The following is a 27,415-nucleotide window of genomic DNA, read 5'->3' as shown; positions in this document are numbered from 1 at the left end:
CCTACATGAAAAAGGAGGGTTCATCAGTTTATTCTCACTGCTGTTTATTCTTCAAGGTGGTCATCTTCTTTGTGTGGTTCCATGAGGGAAAGCAGATGATGAAATGTGGGACGTTTTTCAGGCATCTGTATAAAACAAAGAAACCAACAAAATCAGTTTATTGCTTATATATGAACATTCTGAGCCACAGACAGAGCTGTTTTATAATTTGACAATTTTGTTATAAACAGGCTTCATATGAACATGTGAAGCTGCCCCATATGGTCCATCAAAGTCTAGCACCATCTGCTCTGACTGGCTATGGTTCTCTAAACTATGAGGCAGAGAAAAGTCTTAAACCCTTTAACCAGAGGTGCCAGAGAATGAAATCAGGTATTTTGTATGCAACACATACCATGGTGTACCACTGAGCTATAGCCCCCAGAGGTACGATTAATTTACCCAATGACCCATATAGGCACCATATTTTATAACATGAGATTTTGGGTGTAAGAAGTCTTTAATTAGTAAAGGTTCATGTTTAAATGTCATTCTCAGAGATAGTGGATACCACAATCCAGAATCATCAGTGTGATGCTTGCAATGTATACATGACATAACTCCACATGAAACTTCTCTTCTGCAAGGGAAGGGAAAGCTCAGTACAGATATCCCTCAGTGCATGTGGAGTTTTCCCATCCACTGAAATGAATGAAGAAAGGAGTTAGTTCTATATGACCATTAGAGTCCCCTATATCTCTAACATAAGGCTATGCATGCAGTGAGACTCCAGGTTCAAATTGTGGCACCTTCAGTTAAAAGCTCTCAGTAGATGATAGGAAATGTCTTTCTGTATTCAAGATAGGGTTGCCAAGTCCAATTCAAGAAATATCTGGAGACTTTAGCGGTGGAGCCAGGAGACATGGGGTGGAGCCAGGAACAAGGGTGTGACAAGCATAGCAGAACTCCAAGGGAGTTCTGGCCATCACATTTAAAGGGACAGCACACCTTTTTAAATGTCATCCTTCCATAGGAAATAATGAAGGATAGGGGCACCTTCTTTTGGGGCTCATAGAATTGGACCCCCTGGTCCAATTGTTTTGAAACATGGGGGGTACTTTGGGGAGAGGCACTAAATACTATACTGAAAAATTGGTGCATCTACCTCAAAAAACAGCTCCCCCAGAGCCCCCGAAACCTCCAGATCAATTCCCCATTATACCCTATGAGAATCGATCTCCACATAGGGAATAATGAAGTGCTCAGCAGACGTTTTCCCCTCCCCCACCCTGTTTCTGGCGACTCTGAAGTGAGGGATTGGCCTCTCTACTCAAAGAGTTGCAGTCAACTTCTTCCAAGTAACACAGACACCCCATCCCAAGAGGAAGCCTTTCCAATCAGAGACTGGGGCCTCCAGAGGGGGAAAGTAACATGGTGGCTTTGGGGGCAGGGCTTCCCCCTGCCGGCCAGCTGACTGGGGGCGGGAAGGAGCCTGGGAAAGTGGAAAAAACCCCGCTGGGACCTGGGGACTGGCAAGCCTAATTCAAGACCACAGAGAGCCACTACTCATCAAGGTAGACAATATTGAGCTGCATGGATCATTACGGACTCAGCATGATGTAGCTTAAAAATCAAGTCAGTTCATATGTTTACCTGAAAGAATTTGCTGTATCAAAGCAATGGGCCATTTTTAACCTTAAGTAAACTAGCAAACACACCTCATGCCAGCAGCTGTACATTATCTGGTAAATTGCCTCAGACGCCAATTGTGGACGATAAAGTCGATAGCCGTGGGTAATCTTCTCAATCACTTGCATATTATCACACCGCTCATAGGGTTGTTTCCCCAAAGAGAACACCTCCCACATTAAAATTCCTGTAGATACATCCACAGTTGTGAAAAAAAGATGTTAAAAAACTATGAAAGTATACCAAGCATGAAAGCTGTGATATTTCTTTTAAAAATACACACACCAGAAACCAAAAATGAAAGACATTTTAGAATAATTTATATTACAGTTTTCATTGGACAGGGGACGGTACTGTAAGAGCTCAGTACTTTAAGAAATATATCCATGCATTTAAAAACACCACTTAACTAAATCATATTAATTCTGCTCAGGTTCTGTGATGTATTTGGCCAAAATCAAGTCACTCACTTGGCATTCAATGTATTTTCCCCCCATATTGAATGAAGCTATTTTCAATGAGAAAACAGGGTGAAAGGCAGGGGGGGTTGTAGCAGGAACTCATTTGCATATTAGGCCACACACCCCTGATGTAATCAATCATCCTGGAGCTTACAGTAGGCCCTGTCAGCTCTTGGAGGATTGACTACATCAGGGGTGTATGACCTAATATGCAAAGGAGTTCCTGCTACAATAAAAGCCCTGGTGAAGGGAAACAGTTTTGCCATCAGGCACGCTGAATCAAAGCTGTTGATACCCCCCAAACTATTGTAACAGACTCTACATAGATGGAAGACTTTGAGCCAGAACACACCAGAATGCTGTTCTTGCTGGCTTGGCCAGCACTCCAGCTCAAAAATAGCCCTGGGCTCCTCCCTTTCCTGGTCAAGCCACAATGCTAAGGCAGCTGCCTGGAGCTGAGCTCACAGGCCAGGCTCAGGGGAAGGAGCCGTGTTGCTGCAGCAGCTTCCTGGAGTCCGGTGGTGGGTACTTCTGCCACCTCCTCCTCCTTGGTGCAGCCCATGGAGGGCCCTGCATTGGAGACCACATGATGGGTGACTGGGAGTCTTTTGGAGGGATAGAGGAGTGAATGTTTATCCCTCCCCTCCTTCCATCCTCCCACCTTTTTGCTTTGTTTCCATGTATTTTCCCCCTCACTTCTCTCTTTTCCTTCCTTTCTCTCCCTCTTTTCCCCCCTATTGAAAATGTCTTGCTCTTGAAAGTTGCTCTCAGTCCCAATTGGGCAGAGATTTGTGGTTTCCTGTGAGCAACTGAGTTATCTCTGTGAATGGGGAGTTTCTGAGCTGACAATACAACTCAAAGTTAGTTTTACCAGCCTGATAGGTTGTTTTGAGAACAAACTCTCTCATTCAATCCAGTAATGTTTTGTTAAAAGAAACCTGTGACTTGATAACATTGCATTTCTGCTCCCCAAGTTATTTCTGCAGCTACAGCCAAGTGTTAAGGTCAATAACTTGCAAATAACTGTGTGTTGCCATTATCTAAAAACCTTGCTGCTTGGTGAAAATGATGAGGTCCTAATAAGATTACTGCCTATTCTGCTTCTTTTTAAAACTCTCTCTGCTGACATGCTGAACATGAGTGCAAAGGCCAAGATTTCAAAGTCAGGCAAACTTTATTGGGATACAAAATCCTGTTGGATCCATTTCTATAAGGTGGGCATGGCTGGATGACTGCACATCCAGTGACATCAGGGGGTGTGGCCTAATATGCTAATGAGCTCCTGCTGGGCTTTTTCTACATAAAAAGCCATGACAGACCCCTAGAAATATGGCCATGAACAATATTATACTATAATTTCCAGTGACACAATTAAGAATGGCTCTTGAACAAGTCTAAACAAGTTTTTAATGTAAAAAAATGGCTAAGATGCATTACCTACGTACATTGTGTGCTCTGCCTAGGTGCAATCAGGCTCAATTTCTGAGCATTTGCTGTAGCTACTCAGACCTATGTAACTGATGTTATTTTCATTGCTTTACATTTCATCCTCGCAATTGCTATCTTACATACTCACCAAAGGCCCACACATCAGACTTGCTGCTGAATTTGGTATAATGAAAAACCTCTGGTGCAGACCACTTCACTGGGAATTTAGTTCCTAAAGAACTGACATACTCATCATCCAGCACATACCTACAAGGCAAGAATCAGTACTGAGGCTACTAGACTAACTGCAAGACTTATTCAACTCACTTTCACATTAATCCCACAGTCAGGTTTGCCAAGATGAGTATTAACATCAAACAACTGTACATCAAACTGAAATTCCTACAAATCACCAAAATTAAGTCACACTGAAGCTGATTTTTTCACATACTGAAGTTTATTTTTCACATAGAATATATTTGTAGGGTTTTTTTCATATAGAATATATTTGCTTCCTAGATTTGGTAGGAAGTCTAATGGTAGATGGACACTCTTCATGAGATCTGATAAGCTGCTGTGCATAATAACCTGGTCATTACATGGATCAGCTGCTATGCAGTTGCTTTGTCAAATGACTTGCACCCTGCTGCTGATGATTGTGATGCAGAAACTAACTCATAAGTCTACAGCCCCCCTGGTGGAGGTGTGGGTCCCCTGCTAGCAGACACTGTGGGAAGGGCAGTGTCTGCTAGTAGGGGACTTTCACTTCCACCAGGGGGGCTGCAGACTTATCTGAGTTAGTCTCTGCATCACAATCTGGCCCTTGGGGAGACTTACCAGAAGAGAGGAAGGCCTTGGTGATGCTGCTGGCAATGTGGCAATGTCACTTCCAGTGCACACAGGAAGTGATGTCATCATGCCAGTAATATCCAGGAACACTATGGTATTTGGACAAAAACTCTATGGTAGGACCCATTTTTACCAGAGAGTTTCCCCCCAAAATACCAGAGCATCACTGTGATGATGGAGTGTGTACATGCCAGAAGTGATGCAGTGGTGCTGCTGTGTACATAACCTGGACCTCCCTCCTGCTTCTGTTAAGTCCCCACATCCCCCACTGATTGCTCGGAGGGACCTGGCAAGTTGCCAGTGGCAACCCTAAACACAAAGCTTGACAGAAAGTACATTACTCCATAGCACATGGTTAGTCTGAGGTCTGAATCCAATAGAGGCAGGTTCAAATACAATATGGCAGTGCTGGCTCTCATTATTATATTTGCCTTCTGTCTATTGTAACCTTTTAAAAGATGCCAGAAATTCAGACTCCTCAGTATCAATTCCACTAATGAAACAAGATGAGTTATATTTTCACAGTGGTCAAGAACAGAGCAAGACAGATTTTGTTTTCTAATATTTGGTCCCTCCACCCCCAACCCTGAATTAAAAGACAGAACCCTTCCTCTTAGCGAGCCGTCATCTGAACCTATTCTGTTAGCGATGTATCATCTGTCAGTGATCCGTCATATGAACTATTATATCTGGGCCACTGATTATACTCCAGCCTGCACTGTGAGCACGTTCGCCTTTGTTATACAGTACTGTGTTGTGTTGTTGTTTTAATTGCATTTTATTGGTTTTATTGTATTTGACTGGTTTTATTTGGGTATCATCCGCCCTGAGTCTGCCTGGGAAAGTATGGAATATAAATTTATCTAAATAAATAAATAAATAAAAGATTTTAACTGAAGCTTACCGTGCCATTCCAAAGTCAGACACCTTCACTGTTAGATCACTATCAACTAAGCAATTCCTAGCAGCCTTTGCAAGGGGGGAAATACAAGAAATACAATCAATATCCAAAGCAAAAGTCTTGAAACAAAGATGTGCTATTTTTTTTTTACTACTCATATGAAAGATGTATGCTTAAAAGATGTATGGTCAGAATGACACATCTAGTTTTTAAATATACAGATTTGATTGGTGGACAGAAATTACTACAGGAGAGAAATCCAGATCAAAGTTAAGCATACTTAAAATCACTGAGGCATAAGCACATCAAACTGTGTGCTGGACTGTGGCAAATACGCTAACAATATTATAGCATAAAAATTAACTTGAAGGTAGGAGGATCTGGGCCCTTATTAAGAGATCTTCTGAACTTTGGCTTAATTCAGTAACTTAAGCTACAAATGACATTGATAATGAACTACAGAGTCCACAAAATAACACTGGAGGAAACACATATATGCTTCCATATCTGCTTGGGAAGAGACAACAAAAAATTTCAGTTTATATGGACTGCTATAAAGTTGGCAAGTCTATAAATTTTATTATACACACATTTAAGGAAAAAATTGTATGTTCTCACTTTACTTCATTAGGGAAGAGGTGTGCAATATTTTTGTGACTTGTACCTTCCTGCAACTGTTTTTCAATCAGGTGGAGGGGGTGTGGGTTGCAAGATGCCCTGATCACTTTCAACTAAGGACTATTCTATCACATGAAGGATGGGGTATAAGTTTCCTTAACAAGATTTATTATTCTTGTATCTGCAAGGATCATCAAAGGGTTGTCATAAGATTTTTTGAAGTATTTTTCAGTGTTTCCTATAGGAGAGCCATAGAAATCAGTTTATTTGCGCTTTTCTGGAAAGGTTGACATTCAACACAGAGATTCTTCCATTAATTATTTCCTGGCTGGGCATAATTAGATCAGAACTCAAATAATACCATTCAGAAGCTGAGACACTTGTTCAGTCTATGCTGACAGACATGATGCTGGGTGTTCCCTGAATGGAGCTCCTGGTGGACCCCCAACACTAAAAATCAGGTATGCAAGACTCAATTCAAATAAGGACCATGGTGCTGAACAAGGCGGGGGGGGGAGAAGGAGGAGGAGATTGGATTTATATCTTGCCTCTCACTACCTGAAGGAGTCTCAGAGCAGTTTACAATCTCCGTTCCCTTCCCCTCACCACAACAGACACCCTGTGAGGTAGGTGGGGCTGAGAGAGCTCTGACAGAAAGTGCTCTTGAGGGAACAGCTCTGAAAGAACTTGTGACTGATTCAAGGTCACTCCAGCAGTTGCATGTGCAGAAGTGAGGAATCATACCCAGTTCTCCCAGATAAGAGTCCATGCATTTAACCACTACACCAAACTGGCTCTCCTGTGCCATGTTCTCCAATCCGCAATGGTTCCAAGAAGTTATTCACTCTGTTGGGGAAACATGGTTACTGACATGGTCAACTGTATGTTACACCAACAGGACAAATGTCTCCTCACTGGCACCTTTCAGATGGGGAAAACTGTATTATGTGCCTTAACCCTTGGACCCCCTTATGTCACAATTACATGAATAATCCCCCTCTGTGCTCTTTGAAAAAATGTTCCCCCCTAAGAGACCAGGTCAGCTGTCCTTTGAGTGTGCCGAGCAGCATATAAGGCAGGTTTAGCCAGCTATGAGTTTCACAATAAGGAATCTGTCTCCCATCCTGCTTACCAGATCTCGGTGAATGAACTGATGCTTCTCAAGGAAAGCCATGGCTTCACAAACATGGAAACACATCTCCAGGAGCCGAAAAGGATGTAGTTCTTTCCCATGACTTTTCAGATAGCTAAGTAAGCAGCCATTAGCCATGTATTCAGCCACTAGGTAGATAGGATATGTCTTTGTGCACACACCATACAATTTAACAAGTTTTGGATGATTTAGCTTCCTAAAATAAAACAGTAGTTGGTTCAGTTTTTTAAAAAACACATATGCATAATTATTCCACATTTTCAGAAACCTGTGGAACCGCACAATAACAAAATTGTTTTCAACAAAGAATGCTAACTATTAGCTTGTGCTGGTAATGCAGACCGAACCTGGCTATGACTGTGGTGATTACATACAACTGCAGTTATTGCATGACCTCTGTGGATACTAGTTGCCCTATCACTTCCTTAGCATGTTTTGTTTTGTTTGAAAGATCAAATTATGTCCTTGATTATCTCCAAACAGAATTCACATTGCGTGTGTGTTATTAGCACCTTGACTTTTCCCTGAGCTATACATTTTTTCCTCCCACCTTCATAGTATCACATGATCAAAACTGGTCCTTACATCATGGTTTCAGCTTCTTCCATGAATTCATCTTCAGACATCGATCCTTCTTTAATCATTTTAACAGAAATGACATATTTTCCTTTCCATTTCCCCATATGCACCACTCCAAACTGACCACTCCCAATTTCTTTCAGTAAGACAATATCCTCACGCTTTAGCTCCCAGGATCCTAATAATGCAGATACAGTTGATAATAGCTCATTATTATCAATTATTGAAGGGGAGGGATACTAGAAGCAAAATAATTTCTTGTCAAGCACAAGGTTTTTGCAAAGCAAAAAAAAAAAAAAAAATCATACCACTTCCCAACATTGCTGTGAATGGACCTTTGTTTGTTTTTGTCGACACTGCATGGCGAAGCCTTGTCACCACACCTACAAGGTAAATTTGCCCATTATTAAATGCTACAATCCAAATCTAGTTATATGTATTCAGTTCATCAGAGCTTTACCATACCCAGGGCTGGATTTTTGTGCAAGCTACAATTTAGGGCCTCAGATTACAAGAGACCTCTGAAATGGGGTTGCCTCCACTGTGGCAGGGTACCTCCAGCCAGCAACCTTTTTCCTGTCACCACTCCAGCTGGCAGTGAGAGAAAAAATTGAAAACTATGCCAACATTTCACATTAAGGTGCATTAAGTGATGTGACATCACTTCCAGTTTTTCCTGAAAGTGACATCCCAGGCAAGTGACACTGGCAACTTCCATCTCTCCATCCCCAATGCTCCTGCAAACTCCCAGTGACAACAGAAACCCTGCCCTACCTAAAATGACTAAGCTACAATATTGGGGAAAGTGCATGAGGCTTTAAAAACTTTCCATATCTGAGGTCCTTAGCATGTATTAAACCAGCCCTGAACATGGTCCTAGGTCATCATTACAGACACAATGGATTTCCCATTTGCCCCAGAAAAATTGCCAAAAACTTATTTTTGATAAGAGAATTATAGTTTTTATACAAAAAAAGTAACATGGATTTCTCAAAATTTACATGAATACCATTCCATGGCACTCACGGTCATGCTACCATCACTGCCCTTATTACTAGTAAGAGATCTCCACGTTTGTGAACCTGCTGAGCACATAAACAGGAAAATGTCCATATGCTACAGTCCACTTCCTATTTAAGACTTTGCAGCGTGGGACACAATGGCTCACATTGCAGTGGTATAAAACTGTGCAACATTGTATTATTATTTATATACATGAGCTTGACGTACCTGCAGGGGAAAAGATATTTATATAGTTCATTATATTCAGAAAACTGAAGCTGTAATAAATCAAAGGACATTTATTTAGGAGCAAAAATCCCAAAGGGCTTCATTGGGAAAACCGCTAATTTGGACAATTTAGGTCCACTATGCAATAATTCTCACTATACCTGTTATAAGCATTACCTGTTATAAGCCTTTGAAGCATTTGATCTTTGCCAAAAGGCTGAGAAGCAGTGGTCTTTGTAAGTGTTGTCATTCCAACAGAACAATAGAGGATAACAACACCAAAGAATATAAATCTTGCCCATTATTCCAGCATAGTCCATCTAATCCAGACTGGAACAACAGGACAAAAATCATGTAGTCTTTTAAAGTGCTCCTTATGAATTGTATTAGTAAACAGTTCTGCCAGTGGGAACCGTAGTAGCCTATGGCTGCCTAGTGAGTTTGCAGTGAGGTAGGGTTGCCAAGTCCAATTCCAGAAAAATCTCGGGACTTTGGGGGTGGAGCCAAGATACTTTGGGGGTGGAGCTAGGAGCAAGGGTGTGACAAGCATAACTGAACTCCAAAGGGAGTTCTGGCCTTAAAGGGACCACACACCCTTTAAAAGCTTTCCCTCCATTAGAAATAATGAAGGATAGGGGCACCTTTTTCTGGAGCTCATAGAATTGGACCCCCTGGTCCAATCTTTTTGAAACTTGGAGGGTGTTTTGAGGAGACACATTGGATGCTATGCTGCAAATTTGGGGCCTCTACCTCAAAAAACAGCCCTCTCAGAACCCCAAATGCCCACAGATCGATCCTCTATTATCCCCTATGGGAATCGGTCTCCATAGGGAATAATGGAGTGCCCAGCTGACATTTCCCTCCCCCCGCTTTCTGATGACCCTGAAGTGGGGGGAGGGCCTCCAAACTGGAGGATCTCCTGCCCCCACCTTGGGATTGGCAACCCAATAGTGAGGTGAGATTTGAAAAGATTTCCCAGCTCACAGTCTTGGCCCACACACAGAACTACAACCATCACATTGAAGCAAAGATCTGTGAACACAAAATGGCTCACTAGCCTCTCAATCATGTTACCTGCTGAGTTGTGTTGATGATAGTGAATAAGTTTGGGAACAGAACTAAAACAGTGTTTTTCAGCTAGATAAAACTCATTGGCATTGTTTACATGGACATGATAATGTTTAATGGTTCCTTTCTTCTCTCTGGAAAAAAAAATCACAAAAAAATTACATTCACAATCCTGACAAATGTGAGAAAGCAGAGGTGAAACTGCCAGCATAATGCTTTAATATTTGGAGGGCATCCTAAAACAGCTATTGTTCAGTTCATGTAGTATGTAACATCACAATAAAACAGATGTTGGATGTGTCTTTAATAAATATACTAGGAATAAGGCCCATTGTGAGGGGAAATACAGTGGGGTCTAGAAAGAGGCTCTGGGTGAGTGCCTCCCCACCCTTTCTGTCTTCCCACCCTCTTACTCAAGTGGAGGAATTCATTCCCTCCAACCTTTGTGCCTTCCCACCCACCCAAGGCAGCCATTTTCTGTAGGGGAACTGATCTGGCTTCAGCTTTCCATTTCCTCCCCCCTCTCTGCAGTCTCTACCTAGAAAAAGTACATTTTTCTCCACAGTGTGCAGCCCTAGTAGGACTGGGCCCAATGAGTTTTCCCTCAAAGGCCAAAAGAGGCCTAGAAAGGTCCTCCTCCCTCCATCTTTTACTGAGAGAACCAAGCTTAGTTGCCTTTTACTGACAGAAGCAAGATTGGTTGCCTAGCAACAGCTACTGCCTAATAGCTTCCCCAGTGACCCAATCCTCATCTGTCCTGGGACTGGCAGTGGGTGGGGGAGAGGAGAATAGCCAATGAATGGCACAAAAGAGCGAGTGACTGGCAGTTCATGGGCCAATCACTGATGGTGTGCACACCACAGCCAATGGGAAAGATGGATTAGGCCAATTCAGTTAGGGAATTATTATCTATTTATGTGTGTGTGTGAGAGAGAGAGAGCTCACCTACTGGTCATGCAGAGCACTGACACTGTGTACTTCCCTACATGACTGGAATTCCGAATCATGAAAGCACCTTCTTTCCCCTTTTAATAAAAAAGACAAATATCAAAAGAAAGTCTTAGCAGTAGGCCTGAATATTGTCATTGTGTCACTTTCATAAAATGCAGAACCTAAAATCATAGAATCAGGGCTGGCCCGCCTGCTAGGCAAACTAGGCAGTTGCCTAGGGAGCCGGGAGGGTGGAGGCGGCAAATTGGGCTCCCCCCCCCAATGCCCCAGGCAAGCACCTAGTTTGCCTGCCTCCCCCGCCCCCGCTGTTACCGCCGCCCGCCTCTCCATTCCCTTCACCTCCGCACCGTGCCTCCTTCCTTCCCGCCGTGGCTCTGCGCCCCCGCGCCTTCCCCCCTCCCCGCAGCATCTCCTCCTCCTCCCTCACTTTGGAGTTCAGACCCTTTTCCACCCCATGTCATTTTCAACGCCGGAACCAGCTCTAGCACTGCGTTCCAGCTCTTTAAAGAGCCCCCTCCTCAGCCAAACACTCAAAACATGGCTAAAACTGTGCCGCGGAGGCGGGGCACGCTCACCGGCTCACAGGAAGAGCATCCTGAAAGGGCGATCCCCGCTGCTACTAACTCCTCCCCTCCCCACTTCCTGGATGAAAGAGAGGAGTCAGTAGCAGTGGGTGAGTGCGCCGGTGAGTGAGCCGGTGAGTGCGCCCCGCCCCTGCGGCACAGTTTTAGCCACGTTTCAAGTGTTCGGCCAGGGAGGGGGGACTTTAAAGAGCCAGAACATGGCGCTAGAGCCGGTTCTGGCATAGAAAATGACACCGGGGGGGAAGGGTCCGAAGGGAGGGAAGAGCAGTGCGGCGGGGAGAGGGGGCATGGCAGGAGGAGGAGCGGAGCGCTTGCGGGCGCCAGGCAGCGAGTCTGCCTAGGGCACCATGGGACATTGGGCTGCCCCTGCATAGAATAATATAGTTGGAAGGGACCACCAGGGTTGCACAATGCAGGAACTTCACAAATACCTCACACCCCCAGTGACACCTGCTCCATGCCCAGAAAATGGGGGACCCTCCAGGATCCCTGGCAAAACTGGCCTTGAGAAAAATTGCTGTCTGACCTCATAGCGGTGAATAGCATTTCCTTGGGTGCGTAAGAAAGAGCCATGAGAACTAAGTACTGATGCAACCCTTCCTGCCCTCCTACTTGCTGTTAAATCATCTAGGCTCTGTTTAAAAACCTCCAAAGGAGAGCCCACCACCTCCCAATGAAGCCTGTCCACTGAGGAACTGCCCTAACTGTCAGGACGTTCTTCCTAATATTTACCCCAAAACTCTTTTGGTTTAATTTCAATCCATTGGGCAACAGAAAACAGCTCTGCATCATCCTCTATGTCAGGGGTGGCCAACAGTAGCTCTCCAGATGGTTTTTTGCCTACAACTTCCATCAGCCCCAGCCATTGGCCATGCTGGCTGGGGCTGATGGGAGTTGTAGGCAAAAAACATCTGGAGAGCTACTGTTGGCCACCCCTGCTGTACGTGATAGCTGTTCAAGTACTTGAAGATGGTGATCATATCACCTCTCAGTCATCTCCTCTCCAGGCTAAATATACCTAGCTCCTTAAACCTTTCCTTATAGGATTTGGTCTCCAGACCCTTCACTATCTTCGTTGCCCTCCTGTGGACACATTCCATTTTGTCTATATCCTTCTTAAATTGTGGTGCCCAAAACTGAACACAGTACTCTAGGTGAGGCCTAACAAGAGCAGAGTAAAGCAGTACCATCACTTCATGCAATCTAGACACCATACTTCTGTTGATACAGCCCAAAATCACATTGGTCTTTTTAGCTACCACATCACACTGCTGACTCATGTTCAGTGTTTGGTCCAGTAAGACCCCTAGATCCTTTTTGCTTATATTAGTACTGCCAAGACAAGTCTCCCCCATCCTATAATTATGCATTTGATTTTTTCTTACCTAAATGCAGAACTTTACATTTATCCGTGTTAAAATTCATTTTGTTTTAGACCAGTTTTCCAGCCTGTCAAGATCATCCTGTATTCTGACTCTATCTTCTACTGTATTTGCTACTCCTCCCAATTTAGTATCATCTGCAAATTTAATAAGGCCTCTTTTATTGAACCAAAGTGCTACTGTTCTAAGCAGAGCACCTTGAAATTCAACAGTGAATGGAGCAAATCACACTCAAGGAGACAGAGAACTAGTTCACAGTGCCTGTATATCATTGGATTTCTCTGCACTTCATTACTGAAGTATGTGAACTGAATCCACTGAAAACCACACAAGACTCTTGCTTCTCTTCCACAGCAACCTCAGATCTGCAGAATCCCATATGCTGTTCTGGAGTGATGAGAGGTTCTATATATACCTCAATGAACGCATCTTACACTTATCTTTTTGCAAGTATTAAACAGAATTTTATCATGGAATACTGTTATGTAACTGGAAGATTCAATCCAGAAAGCAGCAAAACCTTTGCTAATTTTAAAATGAATGCTGAGTATTTTTAAAATTGTTATCCCTTCTACTGTAGTGATTATAATTTCAGGAAGCAAGATGTCTCACTGCTGTCAAAAGCAAGCCGATTTAGGTTTGGAAATACTCTGTGAATGAAGACACCTATAACGAGTATGGGGATCTTTAAACACTACCTTCTGCCGCAGCAGTTGTTCTGCCTGGCCCCTTGAGATATTACCAGCATACCAACTGTAATAGAAGTATTATTATAAAGTATTATTGTGTTACATCTTATATTTCATTACACAGCTATTTTGGAAAGACATTAACTGAATTACATTATTTTGAGAAATCCATTCCCAGGATTAAGTATCCAATGAGATAATTAAAAGTTTTGAAATTTGCTTTGAAGTAATTGCTCCCATTTGAAAGTTGCATGCATTTTCAATGACAGCACATTTCAACAATAGCATGAAACTTAAAATACAGTTAATAAAATCTCCCGAAGCATAATTATCAATCAGCACAACAGCAATAAAGGATTTATTTAATCTTGTCAACACTGCATATACAAAATGTAATTATAAAAGTACTTACTATTTGTATACAACTTCACATACATTATTGTTAAAATCCTGAATGGCATTGTTATCCCCTACCTTGCAGATAAAGCTGAGAAATAACAGTTTGCCTAAGGCTATTCACTATGAATATAATTACGCTGAGATCTGGAACAGGGACTTCAAACTCAGTCATACTAATGAGCTATTATGTGCAAGATATGATGCACATCCTGGCCCTGTAGAATGGGTTGGGAATCCATATATAAGATTACTAGATAGGTTTCAGTTATATCATTCACTTTTCAGAGCTATCAAAAATCCTGAACAGTGCTCTCAAATAAATGAATTGTGTTGGCTTTAAAAACAATGAGAAACATTTTGATTGGTTGAAGTTCTAAGATCATTTGCCTCAGAAGAAACTTATGAAGGGATTTTGTTATTTTCCCATATGACAGATGATTATTTTTTTTTTCACCTGGCTGCTTTTTCCGTGCAAGTGTTAGATAGCAGAACATTATACAATGAAAGATTTAAAAGATTAAGTAGAGGAAACTCTCCACCTCCCTATAGTCTGAAATTCAATACATGCTCTTGTGAGAATCTATTGTCCAATCAAAACACAATGCTCCACTATGTCTGCTGTCACTTCCTCTAAGTGATGCCCTAAATGCTCAAACATAGTGCTAATGGTTGATGATTCACGTCCCAAGAATCAGTTACACCAAATGTTCTCACTCATATTTACTAATGCTTTCCTCTTCTTCAGATGACACATTAGCAGTATCTGTGATCCCTCTGTAAAAGCAAAAAAAGAGAAGCTATTATGAGTTCTAATGAATAACCTCAACCAATTAATTTAATAATGTCTCAGGCTTGGATCTTATGGAGGTCCATGCTCACTAGATAGTCTCTGCTGCGAAGCAAGCTTCCACTTCACTAGCATTTCTGTTCGCGCAAAGACTCCATCAAAACCATTGAAATGGCCAGGGCTTTTTAATTTTAATTTTTCAATTTATAGGAACTCCTTTGCATATTAGGCTACACCTACCTGATGCAGCCAATCCCTGTAAGAAGAGCCTTGTAAATTCTTGGGGGATTGGCTACATAAAAGGTATGTAGCCTAATATGCAAAGGAGTTTTTGCTACAAAAAAGCCCTGGATACAGCACAAATGGAAGTTCTAGTGCAAGAGGAAGTATGCTCTGCAATAAAGGATATATAGTGCTCACAGAACTTGCTCATAGGATCCAAGCCTTAGTCATTACCACAGATAATGATAGAAAATCTGCGGTTTGAACTGCTGTTTGGTCCAATGCATTTTCTACTAAGACAGTAAACATTTTAACCCATTCAGAGTTCAGATTCTACCACATCTGCATGACGGGTGCCAGGCCTGGTCTGGCAACTAGGAGGAATCCAAGTGGGGAAGGGACAGGCAGGGATATCAGTGATGTCACACCTTTGTAGGCATTCATGGAAAGTTATGAAAAGTAAAATCAGAGTATTCAGGGATCCCCAGAAAGGACTCATATTACTTCAGTGTTTTCCCTGGAAGAGATGTCAGTCCTGTCTAAGAATTGCTGCTGCTCTGGCAATTCCTAGAAAGGTGTGGCATCATTGCAAGAGAAAATCTTTAAATGACATCATGCAGTTTCCAACTGCACAAATATTTTTTTTCTCACACTGCTTGCTGAGGGCAAGAGATCTCGCACCCTCAGCAGGCATGTCTGCATGTCCTCAGACACCAGTTTCAGATTTTCAGAAAGTATTTGGGCTTGATTCAGTCACCCATGGGACATGTTTAGAGGAATTTCCATAACAGAGCCATCTTCCCTCAGTCTGGAGCTTGCATTCCTTGACATGGGAGATATACAGATTTCCCACAGGGTCTGGTGTACTGATAGTGCCTATATTGGTAGCAACCTGTGCGCTATATGAGGATCCCTCTGTGTACAGATGCTGTACATATGGTAGACTGGATCCCCTAGGGATGCCAGTCCCAGGTGGAGGTGAGGAATCCCCTAATTTTGTGGGCTCTTGCCTACCACTGGTTGGTGGGGGAAGCCCTGCTCCCAACAGTGAACACTGGCAGCCATCTCTCTTCCTCCCCTCCTGCAAGATTTAAAGGGCCCTTCAGCTGATCGGCAGGAGAACATGGCCCGCTGCTTGGAATTCAGGTGCATGAAGTCCCCATTTGCAAAAAGCATTTAAAGGGTCCCTTTAAAAAGCGTTTAAAGGGTCCCTTTAAAAAGCGTTTAAAGGGCCTGCCTGGAGTTCAGGCATGTGGGGCACTGGTGTGCCTGCCTAAAAAAACCATTTAAAGGGAAGGTTCCCTTTAAATTATTCTTGCAAGCCAGTGCCAATGGCATCTTCCATGAGGCTGCATCCCTAACACTTCTGTGTGATGTCAACCGATTGGGGACATCCCTGCTCCTTCCTGGAATGTCCCCCACCCGCAATGCAGCAGGACCTGACAACCCTCGGATCCTTCCAGTATTTTACAAAACAAGGTTTGAAAACTACTAAAGATTTTCTTCCAAAATTGTGCTTTTAGACTGCTATTAAAAATCCAAAGAGCAATTTCTTACTTTAGTGTGTCTTCAGTCCCATCAAAACAATCAATTCATAGAAGCAATATAATGGGTTTCTCTTCAATTTTTCAATTATATCTTGTGCAGAATTCAAGTGGACCAAAACAGATAGATTTTAGTTTACCTTAATTCATCACTTGGCTGGGCTATCTCCTTCAAATAGGCACGAGGCGCAAAGCCTTCATTTCTGCAAATGGAAATTTTAAAAATTGTGGGTGCATCCTAATTTGTTTTTAAAATAAACCTTATTGGACATTAGGAAAGGAGGATGCAAGATGAAATGAGAAATAAAACAAAGAGTACTCTTAAACATATTTTAAAAAATGTTGAGTTATTCTCATTGCCCTGACCTAGATAGCCCCGGCTAGCCTGATCTTGGAAACTAACCAGGGATTGTGATACAGATGCAGGCAAACCACCTCTGGATGTCTCTTCCCTTGAAAACCCAACAGAGTCACCGCTAATTGGCTGAGATTTGATGACACTTACCACAAATTCTTCATTGTTAATTAATCAAAAATTGAAATGTTAGTTGATGACTGAAAATTATCTCTTGGAAACAACTACTCTTTCAAAACTTACCCTTCCAAATCCTGCACTTGCCACCAGTCAGGATCATCATCTTTCAGAACATAATATTTGTTATCTCTGATAAGAGGAACATCAGAGTTTCCTTGTGGTTCATAATTATAAATAGCCAGGGCTTCTTTCAGAAATGATTTGTCAGCTGCAAGAACCAGAGCTTGCTGATGCTGGTCAGGGATACATGGAAATGCATCAAACATTAGAGAAAGGCATTTTTGCAAGTGTTGGCTTTATTACAATCAATGGCAAACATGTTCATAACACATAGCAAATATTCAATCACCCTGGCTTATATCCAACAGCTGTTTTCTGCCATTCAAAGAATGTGCAGACAGAGGAAGGAAAGTCACTTCTGCTGACTGCCCTCTCCCATTACAGATCCTCCACCATTCTATACCCACTGTTATTCCTCAGCAGCTGAATCAATATGCAAACCATTCCCTGGTTAGCCAGTTTGGTGTAGTGGTTAAGTGTGCAGACTCTTATCTGGGAGCACTGGGTTTGATTCCCTACTCTTCCACTTGCACCTGCTGGAATGGCCTTGGGTTAGCCATAGCTCTGGCAGAGGTTGTCCTTGAAAAGGCAGCTGCTGTGAGAGCCCTCTACAGCCCCACCCACCTCACAGGGTGTCTGTTGTGGGGGAGGAAGGTAAAGGAGATTGTGAGCCGCTTTGAGACTCTTCAGAGTGGAGGGCAGGATATAAATCCAATATCTTCTTCTTCATCATCTTCTTAGATAGGATTTCATAAACAGAAGCTGGAATTCCTAGACACACGGGCAGGTAATACTGAGTACACCTAGCTTTAGGGTGTAAAATGGGAGAGTGAAATCTCTATTTATGAAGAGCTAAATTAAAGGAAGAGAACAGGACTGTCATGGCTATGGTGTCTCTGAGGAATATTCTAGATCCCTATAACACTCGGAGTCAAGAAAAGATGAAATCCCACATGTCTCATCTTCCTGCCTGAACACTTTTGCTTCTACTAAGTAGAGATTTTATCCTCCCATTTTTACACCCTAATTAGTAGACTTGCCAATCCCCAGGTCCCAGCGGGGGTTGTTCCGCTTTCTCAGGCTCCTTCCCACCCCCAGTCAGCTGGCTGGCGGGGGGAAGCCCCGCCCCCACACCATCATGTGCCTTTCCCCCTCCGGAGGCTCCAGTGTCCGATTGAAAGGCTTCCTCTTGGGATTGTGTGTCTGTGTTACTTTGAAGAAGTTGGCAGCAACTCATGAGTAGAGAGGTCAATCCCTCACTTCAGAGTCACCAGAAACAGGGAGGGGGAGGGAAATGTCTGCTGGGCACTTCATTATTCCCTATGTGGAATATAATGGGGGATTGATCTGGAGATATCGGGGGCTCTGGGGGGGCTGTTTTTTGAGGCAGAGGCACCAAAGTTTCCATATAGCATCTAGTGCCTCTCCCCAAAATACCCCCCAAGTTTCAAAATGATTGGACCAGGGGGTCCAATTCTATGAGCCCCAAAAGAAGCTGCCCCTATCCTTCATTAGTTCCTATGGAAGGAAGGCATTTTAAAAGGTGTGCTATCCCTTTAAATGTGATGGCCAGAACTCCCTTGGAGTTCAATTATGCTTGTCACACCCTTGCTCCTGGCTCTGCCCCCAATGTATCCTGGCTCCACCCCCAAAGTCTCCTGGCTCCACCCGCAAAGTCCCCAGATATTTCTTGAATTGGACTTGGCAACCCTACTAATTAGCAATGGACATAGTACAGAAATGGTGCAGGAGGAGTTATTTGACCTGTTGCAGAAGACTATGTGATCTTCCACAGCAGGCCAAATAGCTCCTTCCCTAGACCATTTTTGTCTTGGATGAGAGTGTGTGGGTGGGGCTCTTTTTGCAGCACACTATGAAGGTGATCCAGAGTAGGAACAGAATACACTTGAAGACAAAACATGCAGATAATGTGTAATGACAGAGTTCAAAGGTGGGTCAAGGGTCCCCACCCTCTGAACTTGTCTCATGGAAATCAACCTAGAGACAGCCAAAGTTCAGGAAGGAAATGCTTTAGTGGAAAGCTTGATGAAAATCAATATTTTCAACCCAGTGTGACAGTGGCGATAAAGGCAAACTCCATGCTAGGAATGATTAGAAACTAAAACAGTACTGTAATGTTCCTGCATAAAGCTATGGTGTGGCCTTATTAGGAATACTGTGTGCAGTTCTGGTTGCCTGCATTGCCATATCTCAAAAAGAATGTTGCAGAGCTGGGAAAAGTACAAAGGACGACAACTAAGATGACTAGGGGATTGGAGCACCTTTCCTATGAGGAAAGGCTGAAGAGTCTGGAACATTTCAGTCTAGAAAAAAGATGGCTAAGGGGAGATATGACAGAGGTTTATAATTCTATTCATGCAGTGGAAAAAGTAGATAGAGGGAGCTTTTTCTCCCTCTCCCATAGTAATAGAACTTGGGGCACCCAATAAAACCGGGAAATAGTTGTGCATCTACCGTATATGTGGCTATTCTGACTACGAAAGTCAAAAATATATGGGATTCCGAATTCCCCCCCCCCCCCCGTATACTTCCGAATCCGTGCAATTCCAAATTTATTTTTTTTTGCACATCCCTAGCTGGTAGCTCAGTCCAGAGGGGATGTTTCTGGAAGGGCCTTATTGACCCAAGACATTCACATTGCTGATGGAGCGGCATATATCACAGTACGTCGTTCTAAGACTGAGCAGTTGCAGCTGGGAAACACTATTAGTTTGGGTGCCTGTTCCGAGGGGGAACTGTGTCCTGTAGTGGCTTTAACGCTTCCATCCTAGACCCTTGCCAGTCCGGCTCCCGTCCGGGCCATGGGACGGAGACAGTGCTGGTCGCCTTGGTAGATGACCTCCACTGAATCACTTAATCAACCATAACCAAAGATTCTGCTGTTTTGATCTGCCCAAAAGACTGTGAGCCAAAGACACCTAGCCTTGCCAATTCAATGAAGGGATTCCAGAGTATTAAAACCACACCTGCTGCTCGGGTCACTCACAGTTCATTGCATTTCTCTATGGAAATGCTCTACATCCATCAGAAAAAAGAACAATGTGACTGCTTACATGATGAAAACGTACCATTTTCATAATGCTGTTTATCATGCATGGAAGGGTATTGAGTCAATGGCCTTTCTTGTTGCCAGGCAGTAACTTTCATTTTTAATAGAATGTATGGTCCTGTGAACAATCTAAATTAATTTGGTGAAAAGCTTGTGACTCACCTGTCCTCTTGGCACAGGAGGGAGTGGCTTGACTGCAGCATTTCCACTATGTAGACTGGAGTCTAAATCAAGAGAACAAAAAACCACCACATAAATGGACTTTAACCTGCAAGTCACTGTTAGGTAACCTGATGAGGCATTCCTGATTATGGTAGAAATACAGCAGTATAAAGCATGAATTCATCGGATTATAGTGAAAAGCAGCGTAGACCACCCACCTGCAATGATCTGTTGCCCTTTGACCAAAAAAAAAAGCCTCTGCACTACACTGTGAAAGTATAGTTAGCTATCACTGGCCTTTCATAGTCTTTCTTTTTTATTTGTTTACTTCTCTTCAGTGAAGGCCCAGAGAGGCTTACATCACTCTCCTCTCCTCCATTTTACTCTCCCAACAACCCTGTGAGGTAGGTTAGGGTGAAAGAATGTGATTGGTCTAAGGTCACCTAGCGAGCTTCCATGGCACAAGTGGGGATTCAAAACTGGCTTTCCCAGATACTAATCTAACACTCTTAACCCCTACACCACAATGGCTTCTGTATCCTGAAATGCAGGGCTTTTTTTGAGCAGGAAAACAAAGGAACACAGTTCCAGGTGGCTTGGCATCAGGGATGTGTGGCCTAATATGCAAATAAGTTCTTGCTGAAATGGTTTTACCTTCCTGAAACCTGGAGCAGGCACCAAATTGGGGGATGGTTTTTAGAACAGTCACAGGTAGCATGTCACGATGGAAAGAATGGGAACTGATAGTGATCTCACTATTTGTGGATTCTTGACCCACAGTATCACTTATTTTTAACCTTTGGCTTAACCATGTGATGTGGTTGTCTTGAGCATATGACCCTCCCCACCCATGTCTTTCTTTGCTTTTTTAAAAAAATTGAAGAATTTTAATTTCTGAATAGTTTGAAAAGCACTCATGATATATTGTGCTTTAAAGCAGTGCCATTCTAAGGCTACTTACTGTCCTCCCGAGGCACGATGGAGGACAGGATCCTCTTTGCCCACATGTCTGAAGGAGCAGAGAGACATTGGAGTCTTGATACCGGTGTGTCTTGACACTGGTGGATGCAGGGGCCAGCCTATTTAGACCTGGCACCGCCCATCACCCTTTAGATAGCAAGCCTAGTCCAGTTTCCTGAAATCTAGAACAGGCACTACATTGGGGAACAGTTCTTAGAACAGCCACAGATGGCATGTCAGAAATCCTTGTGGCTCCCAAGCCATATCACTGCTTTAAAGGCTCAAAATGTCTTTGTTCCTCCTCATGCTAGCTACATAAAATAACTGACAACAGCTGTGTCAAGAACTAAGCCTCAAAGCATTATTTACATCTCCACTGTTTGCTTTGAAAAACAGATCAGCTCAAATATCTGTATAAAATGGCAATTCTATAAAAGAATGTTTTCCTTCCACACACATACACACACCTTTCTACATATAGAACATCAGCATGTCTGAGAAAAGTCCAATCAGAATGCTTTCTCTAGTGTGGAGAGAAGTTGTTGCACTGAGGAGTATTCAACCACATACAGTCTGAAGTGATTCTGGACACAAACCCAAAAACAAATTTCCCACTACAGTGAGAACTAGACCAATGGAGCTTATTTAACTTTTACTGAACAAGAAGGAGAGCTTATGAGACACATGCATGGGCCTTCTGTTCCCACTGGATTGTACTATTATTTCTATACTCACATTTTTAACCCCACTGAGTATCAACACAGAATCCAAATCCAGTATTTAACAGATGGCACAAATTGCTATCTCTAACAGTAAACTAGTCCTGGTACAGATGATGAAAGCAGCAAAACTTGGTTTAATTTCAACCAATGGGTTGAAATTAAATCAAAAGAGTTTCCGGCTCAACATTAGGAAGAATTTCCTGACCGTTAGAGCGGCTCCTCAGTGGAACAGGCTTCCTCGGGAGGTGGTGGGCTCTCCTTCCTTGGAGGTTTTAAACAGAGGCTAGATGGCCATCTGACAGCAATGAAGATCCAGTGAATTTAGGGGGAGGTATTTGTGAGTTTCCTGCATTGTGCAGGGGGTTGGACTAGATGACTCTGGAGGTCCCTTCCAACTCTATGATTCTATGAAAAACTGAAAAATTTTCAGTATAGCATCTAGTACCTCTCCCCAAAACACCTCCCAAGTTTCAAAAGGATTGGGTCAGGGGGTCCAATTCTATGAGCCCCAAAAGAAGGTGCCCCTATCCTTCATTATTTTCTATGGAAGGAAGGCATTTTAAAAGATGTGCTGTTCCTTTAAATGTGATGGCCAGAACTCTCTTGGAGTTCAATGATGCTTGTCACACCCTTGCTCCTGGCTCTGCCCCCATGTCTCCTGGCCCCACCCCCAAAGTCTCCTGGCTCCACCCCCAAAGTCCCCAGATATTTCTTGAATTGGACTTGGCAACCCTAGCATTAAGAGTTCTTTTGTTTGTGACATGAACAAGCTGCGATGTGCATGTGCTTCCTCCCTCTTCTCCCTCATGCTCAAAATACAACTGGAAGTTTCCTGGCTTGGGAAGCCTTCAGTCAATTGCCACAATATCTGAATGCAAGCACCTGGGCAAACTGGAGTTTTGTTTCTCACCACAAAGTGGAATTCTAAAGCAGGATTAAACTGTGCATTTTTGATATGGTATTAAAGTGGTGAACTTTACACTATATGAACTCAGCAAAGAAAGGTAATAATGCATTACATTTCTCCCATATTGTGCATCCAGGAGCTGATTTGCAAGCCTGATTGCAGCACATGAACTTCCCATTGGAAAAGAATCCTTTGTGGTACTTGTTTAGCAAATCTGGGTTGCCCTTTATCTCTGAAAATAAAGAACAGAAAGGAAAACATGCTGAATGCTTTTGCTCTTATAAAACAATAACCTTACAGAACCACACAAACTCAAATTTAGGGTTAATTCACATAGCCAATGTGCCATGCTGCAAGTGTGTGCTGAGTGGATCAGTGCAGTGAAAGTTTCACCACAAATTTTGAGCAGATTTATCCATGAATCCAGAGCTCTCTGGCCACTCTATGCGACTGATACAAATGGGCTTTCTCATTCATTTCAATGGAGAGCTCAATTCTGTACACACATTCCTTTACATAAACAAAGCTGGCCCTCCATTGAAATCACTGGATCAATCCTTGCACAATGGGAAAATCTCCGTACCTGCCATAGCTAGGGTTGCCAAGTCCAATTCAAGAAATATCTGGGGACTTTGGGGGTGGAGCCAGGAGACTTTGGGGGTGGAGCCAGGAGACATTAGGGGTGGAGCCAGGAGACATTAGGGGTGGAGCCAAGATCAAGGCTGTGACAAGCATCATGGAACTCCAAAGGGAGTTCTGGCCGTCACATTTAAAGGGACAGCACACCTTTTCAATGCCTTCCTTCCATAGGAAATAATGAAGGATAGGGGCACCTTCCCTTGGGGCTCATAAAATTGGACCCCCTGGTCCAATCTTTTTGAAACTTGGGGGGTATTTTGGGGAGAGGCACTAGATGCTGTACTGAAAATTTGGTGCCTCTACCCCAAAAAACAGCCCCCCCCCCAGAGCCCCAGATCAATTCTCCATGATTGTCTATGGGAATAAATCTCCATAGGGAATAATAGAGTTCCCAGCAGACATTTCCCTCCCCTCCCCCGCTTTCTGGCGACCCTGAAGCGGGGGGAGGGCCTCCAAACTGGGAGATCCCCTGCCCCCACCTGGGGATTGGCAACCCTAGCCATAGCCCTGCTTCAGTCTCAAGAAACACAGGAAGTAGAACAGACATACCATTCATTTGTAACATACACCAGTTTGCCTCTACAAATGATTTTACAATTCAGATCAGTTTACAATTCAGATACATAACACAAAAATTATTTATGTCTTCAAAATGGATAAGTTCCTAGGAAAATAGTGTAGGTTTGCTGAAATCAGAAAGCCTTTTCCCAGTGCAATGTATTATTTCTCAAAGTTTTCAATACTAGAATGCATTACCATCATTTTGCTAGACCAACCAAGTCATGTTACAGTATTTGTAACTGCAATAACATAAGGTTAGATTGTTTGTTTGTTTTTTGTCAAACATGTCAAAGCCCAATACAACACTTGGTACCTTTATGCAAAGCTTCCAGCCATTGTTTTCGACTCTCTTCATTTGCAGTATAGATGTACAACAGGCCACCTTTGTACACAACCTAAGCATTGGAGAAAATTAGCCTGCAGCCATCAGTTGCAAAATAAATAAATAATACCATAATGCTCTGCTGTCATGCCATCACCTAAGGTGTGAATGATACAAACTGTAGTTATTGCCACTCAGATGTAAATTAAGTACATCATGATACATTTACAGATAGAACAGAAAAGAGGCAAAGAAACAGTAAAAAAAATTAATTGTACATTAACTTAGCTTCAAGAGGGAATTGGATAAACCTTTGAGAGCAAAAGTCCATCAGTGGCAATTAGCCACAGGGTATAGATGGAACATTATGTCTGGGGGCAGTGATGTTCTGTATTCTTGCTGCTGGGGGTGGGGGCAACAGTGGGAGGGATTCTGGAGTTCTGGCCAATGGCGACCTCCTGATGGTACCTGGGTTTTGGCCACTGAGTGACACAGAGTATTGGACTGGATGAGCCGTTCACCTGATCCAACATGGCTTCGCCTATATCCTTAACAGGGTTAAGCATGTATAGTCTGGACATTTTAAGGGCTCCGCTACGGCTTATAGCGTTGTCTATTTATTTGAATGCCTCTTCACCCTTTTCGGAAATGCAGGCTCTGAAACTGCTTTATCAAAGACTCTGTAGCATAAGGGAGAAGGTAACTTTAACCCTTTCTTACACAGCCATTTGTTTACTAGAAAAACCACCCTCATTCTTGTTAGAAAAAACTTACTGATACCCTTATTTTTTTTCACTAGGAATATAAGCAGCCAAGGGGTAGCTTTGTCCAATAAGAAAATGGCTGGGGAGGAAATTGTTAAAGTCCCCCCCCCCAAAAAAAAATATTCCTCTTACTCGATAAAGCAATTCTGAAGGCTGCATTTGCAAAAGAAAAAAAATCATAGCTGAAAATAAACACAAAAGAAATTCTACTGTGTAATTGATCCCTTGAGCTGAGGTTAGATCTAAATCCCAGATTCTGTTTCTTAACCAGGTGAGGGGATTCAGATTCCCTCTTGCTAGTCACTCTTCTCCTTTCTTCCCCATCATCTCTTATCCCTAGTTGCAGTTCATTACCATTGGTTTACCTATGGTGCAAACACAACAAAGGTGTGGGCACAACATGGTCAAATAACCATTCAGAGACAATGGTAATGCCACCTATGAAATTATTTGATGTAAGAACCATCAAGGTTTTTTTTCTCTGTGTAGCTTTCAAGAAGTATGTGCAAAGGAAAAGGCACAAAGGAGAAAGCCAAAGGGCAGAGAGAAGAGACTGCACAGAAGATGACTGGAGCCATACATGAAGGAGGGTGTGGCAAGGCAAGGACTGTAAGCTTCTCTCCCATGAATGCCCAGGGCCAGACTCCTTCACTCCTGAGATTCCTGTTACCTGATAACTTTCTGTCATGTGCCCTACCCTCCTATTTCAGACCGTCCAAGACTGAAAGGAGGAACAAAGCACCTGGAAGATAAACAATATTTTATTCCAGTTTAAACTTTCATGGACTAAGGCCCACCTCCTCCAATGCAATGTAGTTGGTCCTCATCAGGCAGATAATGATATACAGGGTTATGAGGAGGGGGAAAAATAGACAGGTCAAAGGTTATGAAATGCATGAAGTACGGAGTATGATGCTGTTATATAAAATTCAAGAAAAGTACAGAAAACATTCACTATAGGAAGAATGGTTTCTCAAGTCTTATACCCCACCAAACAAAGACTTCCATAAGAATATAAGTCATTCTGTGCCAATCTAGTGGTGATTAATGTCCAGCAAAGACAAATTTGCCACACATTCTTTTTTTAGGTACTACCTGAAAGGGATACTGTCTCTCCAGAGGGGCCTGTTCTTCAGGATTTACAGTCTCAACGCATCGAATTTTCTTATTTTCAATTGAACCCTTTCTGTTTCCCTTTTTCTGAGAACATAAAGTGAAGCATGGAATTAGCTACCAAAGCTCATAAAATACACACAAGTTTTTTTAATGAGTGGAGTTTCAAAAGAGACCCAAGAGAGCCCCTAAAAGTAGAAATCATTTTCTCACGTCTTTGTCATATTCGTAGTATGACAGGCTTGTTTTTGTCAGAACAAACAGTCGATCTTTATAATTATTTGGGGATATTTTTTTCTTCTGCTGAGACTTCTTTACCAGCAGCTGCTCTAGAATGGCTTTGTCCTCTGTGGTTTCCATTTTTGATGCTCCTAAAATAATTAGCAAACGTTGCCTGTTAGAACTCTAGCTGGTGGAGGATAAAACTAAGGCAATTTGTAATCAACATTTAACTTGTCAGTTTTTAGTCCTGAACATAACTGTATTTTATAATATTAAAAATTTCAAAATAAAAAATAGTATCTTAACCTGAAATATCATACCTGAAAATAGTATCACTGATTCCAATGGGTGTTCATTTTCAAGTATGCTTAAGAATGTAGCCTGCTGAAAGTAAATGTAACAAGCAAAATTGTAAATTTCCTAGGCTTTGTAGTGCTTAAAAAAAAGGTAGTCCCCTGTACAAGCACCAGTCGTTTCTGACTCTGGGGTGATGTTGCTTTCATAATGCTTTCACGATAGACTTAATCCACATAGTGCTTAATCCATATATATAACTGGAAATTGCTACTGTTGGTTTGTTCTACCCCATAAAAGACTATGATGCAGCACCATTCACACAGAAACACTTTAACACTGAAACAATGACATACTACAGCTCTTCCAACATTATATGAACATTATATTTTTGTATTTTTTTTTTTTTAAAAAAAACTTACATCAGTTATACTTCTGTCCACAGACACAGTGTCATTCTTCACCATGGGTTTAAGAGGAAGTATCCGGCTTCTTCTACTGTCTTTTACATATTTAGCAAATGCAGTATGTCAGAAATTATTTGCATGCTGTTTATACTACTCCCAATCAC

General features: G+C 42.5%; 1 protein-coding gene across 1 annotated transcript; it reads right to left on the bottom strand.

The window, feature by feature from the left end:
- On the bottom strand, positions 1-27,415 carry BMX (BMX non-receptor tyrosine kinase). The gene is made up of 19 exons (XM_060234005.1): positions 27,267-27,415; positions 26,542-26,699; positions 26,311-26,415; positions 24,443-24,524; positions 23,042-23,161; positions 20,341-20,402; positions 17,112-17,281; positions 16,654-16,716; positions 14,675-14,734; positions 13,571-13,625; positions 10,901-10,980; positions 9,962-10,089; positions 7,966-8,040; positions 7,664-7,835; positions 7,058-7,274; positions 5,311-5,375; positions 3,706-3,824; positions 1,698-1,855; positions 1-125 (listed from the first exon to the last, which is right to left on the bottom strand). Exons 2-19 carry the CDS (start codon positions 26,686-26,688, stop codon positions 45-47), a joined length of 1,959 nt encoding a protein of 652 aa, XP_060089988.1. The 5' UTR covers positions 26,689-26,699; positions 27,267-27,415; the 3' UTR covers positions 1-44.

Source organism: Heteronotia binoei, chromosome 3 (assembly GCF_032191835.1).
Source record: "Heteronotia binoei isolate CCM8104 ecotype False Entrance Well chromosome 3, APGP_CSIRO_Hbin_v1, whole genome shotgun sequence".
Taxonomy (NCBI): domain Eukaryota; kingdom Metazoa; phylum Chordata; class Lepidosauria; order Squamata; family Gekkonidae; genus Heteronotia; species Heteronotia binoei.
This window is presented reverse-complemented; position numbering and strand designations above follow the sequence as displayed.

Bases quoted from the DNA above. Each gene is read 5' to 3' on its own strand.
- BMX (XM_060234005.1), bottom strand. From the start codon at position 26,688: ATGGAAACCACAGAGGACAAAGCCATTCTAGAGCAGCTGCTGGTAAAG. The intron at 23,162-24,442 runs GTACCAAGTGTT...CTTTATTTTCAG, and splicing joins GCTGGAAGCTTTGCATAAAG to AGATAAAGGGCAACCCAGAT. The intron at 5,376-7,057 runs GTAAGCAGGATG...CCCCTTGCAAAG, and splicing joins AGTTCATTCACCGAGATCTG to GCTGCTAGGAATTGCTTAGT.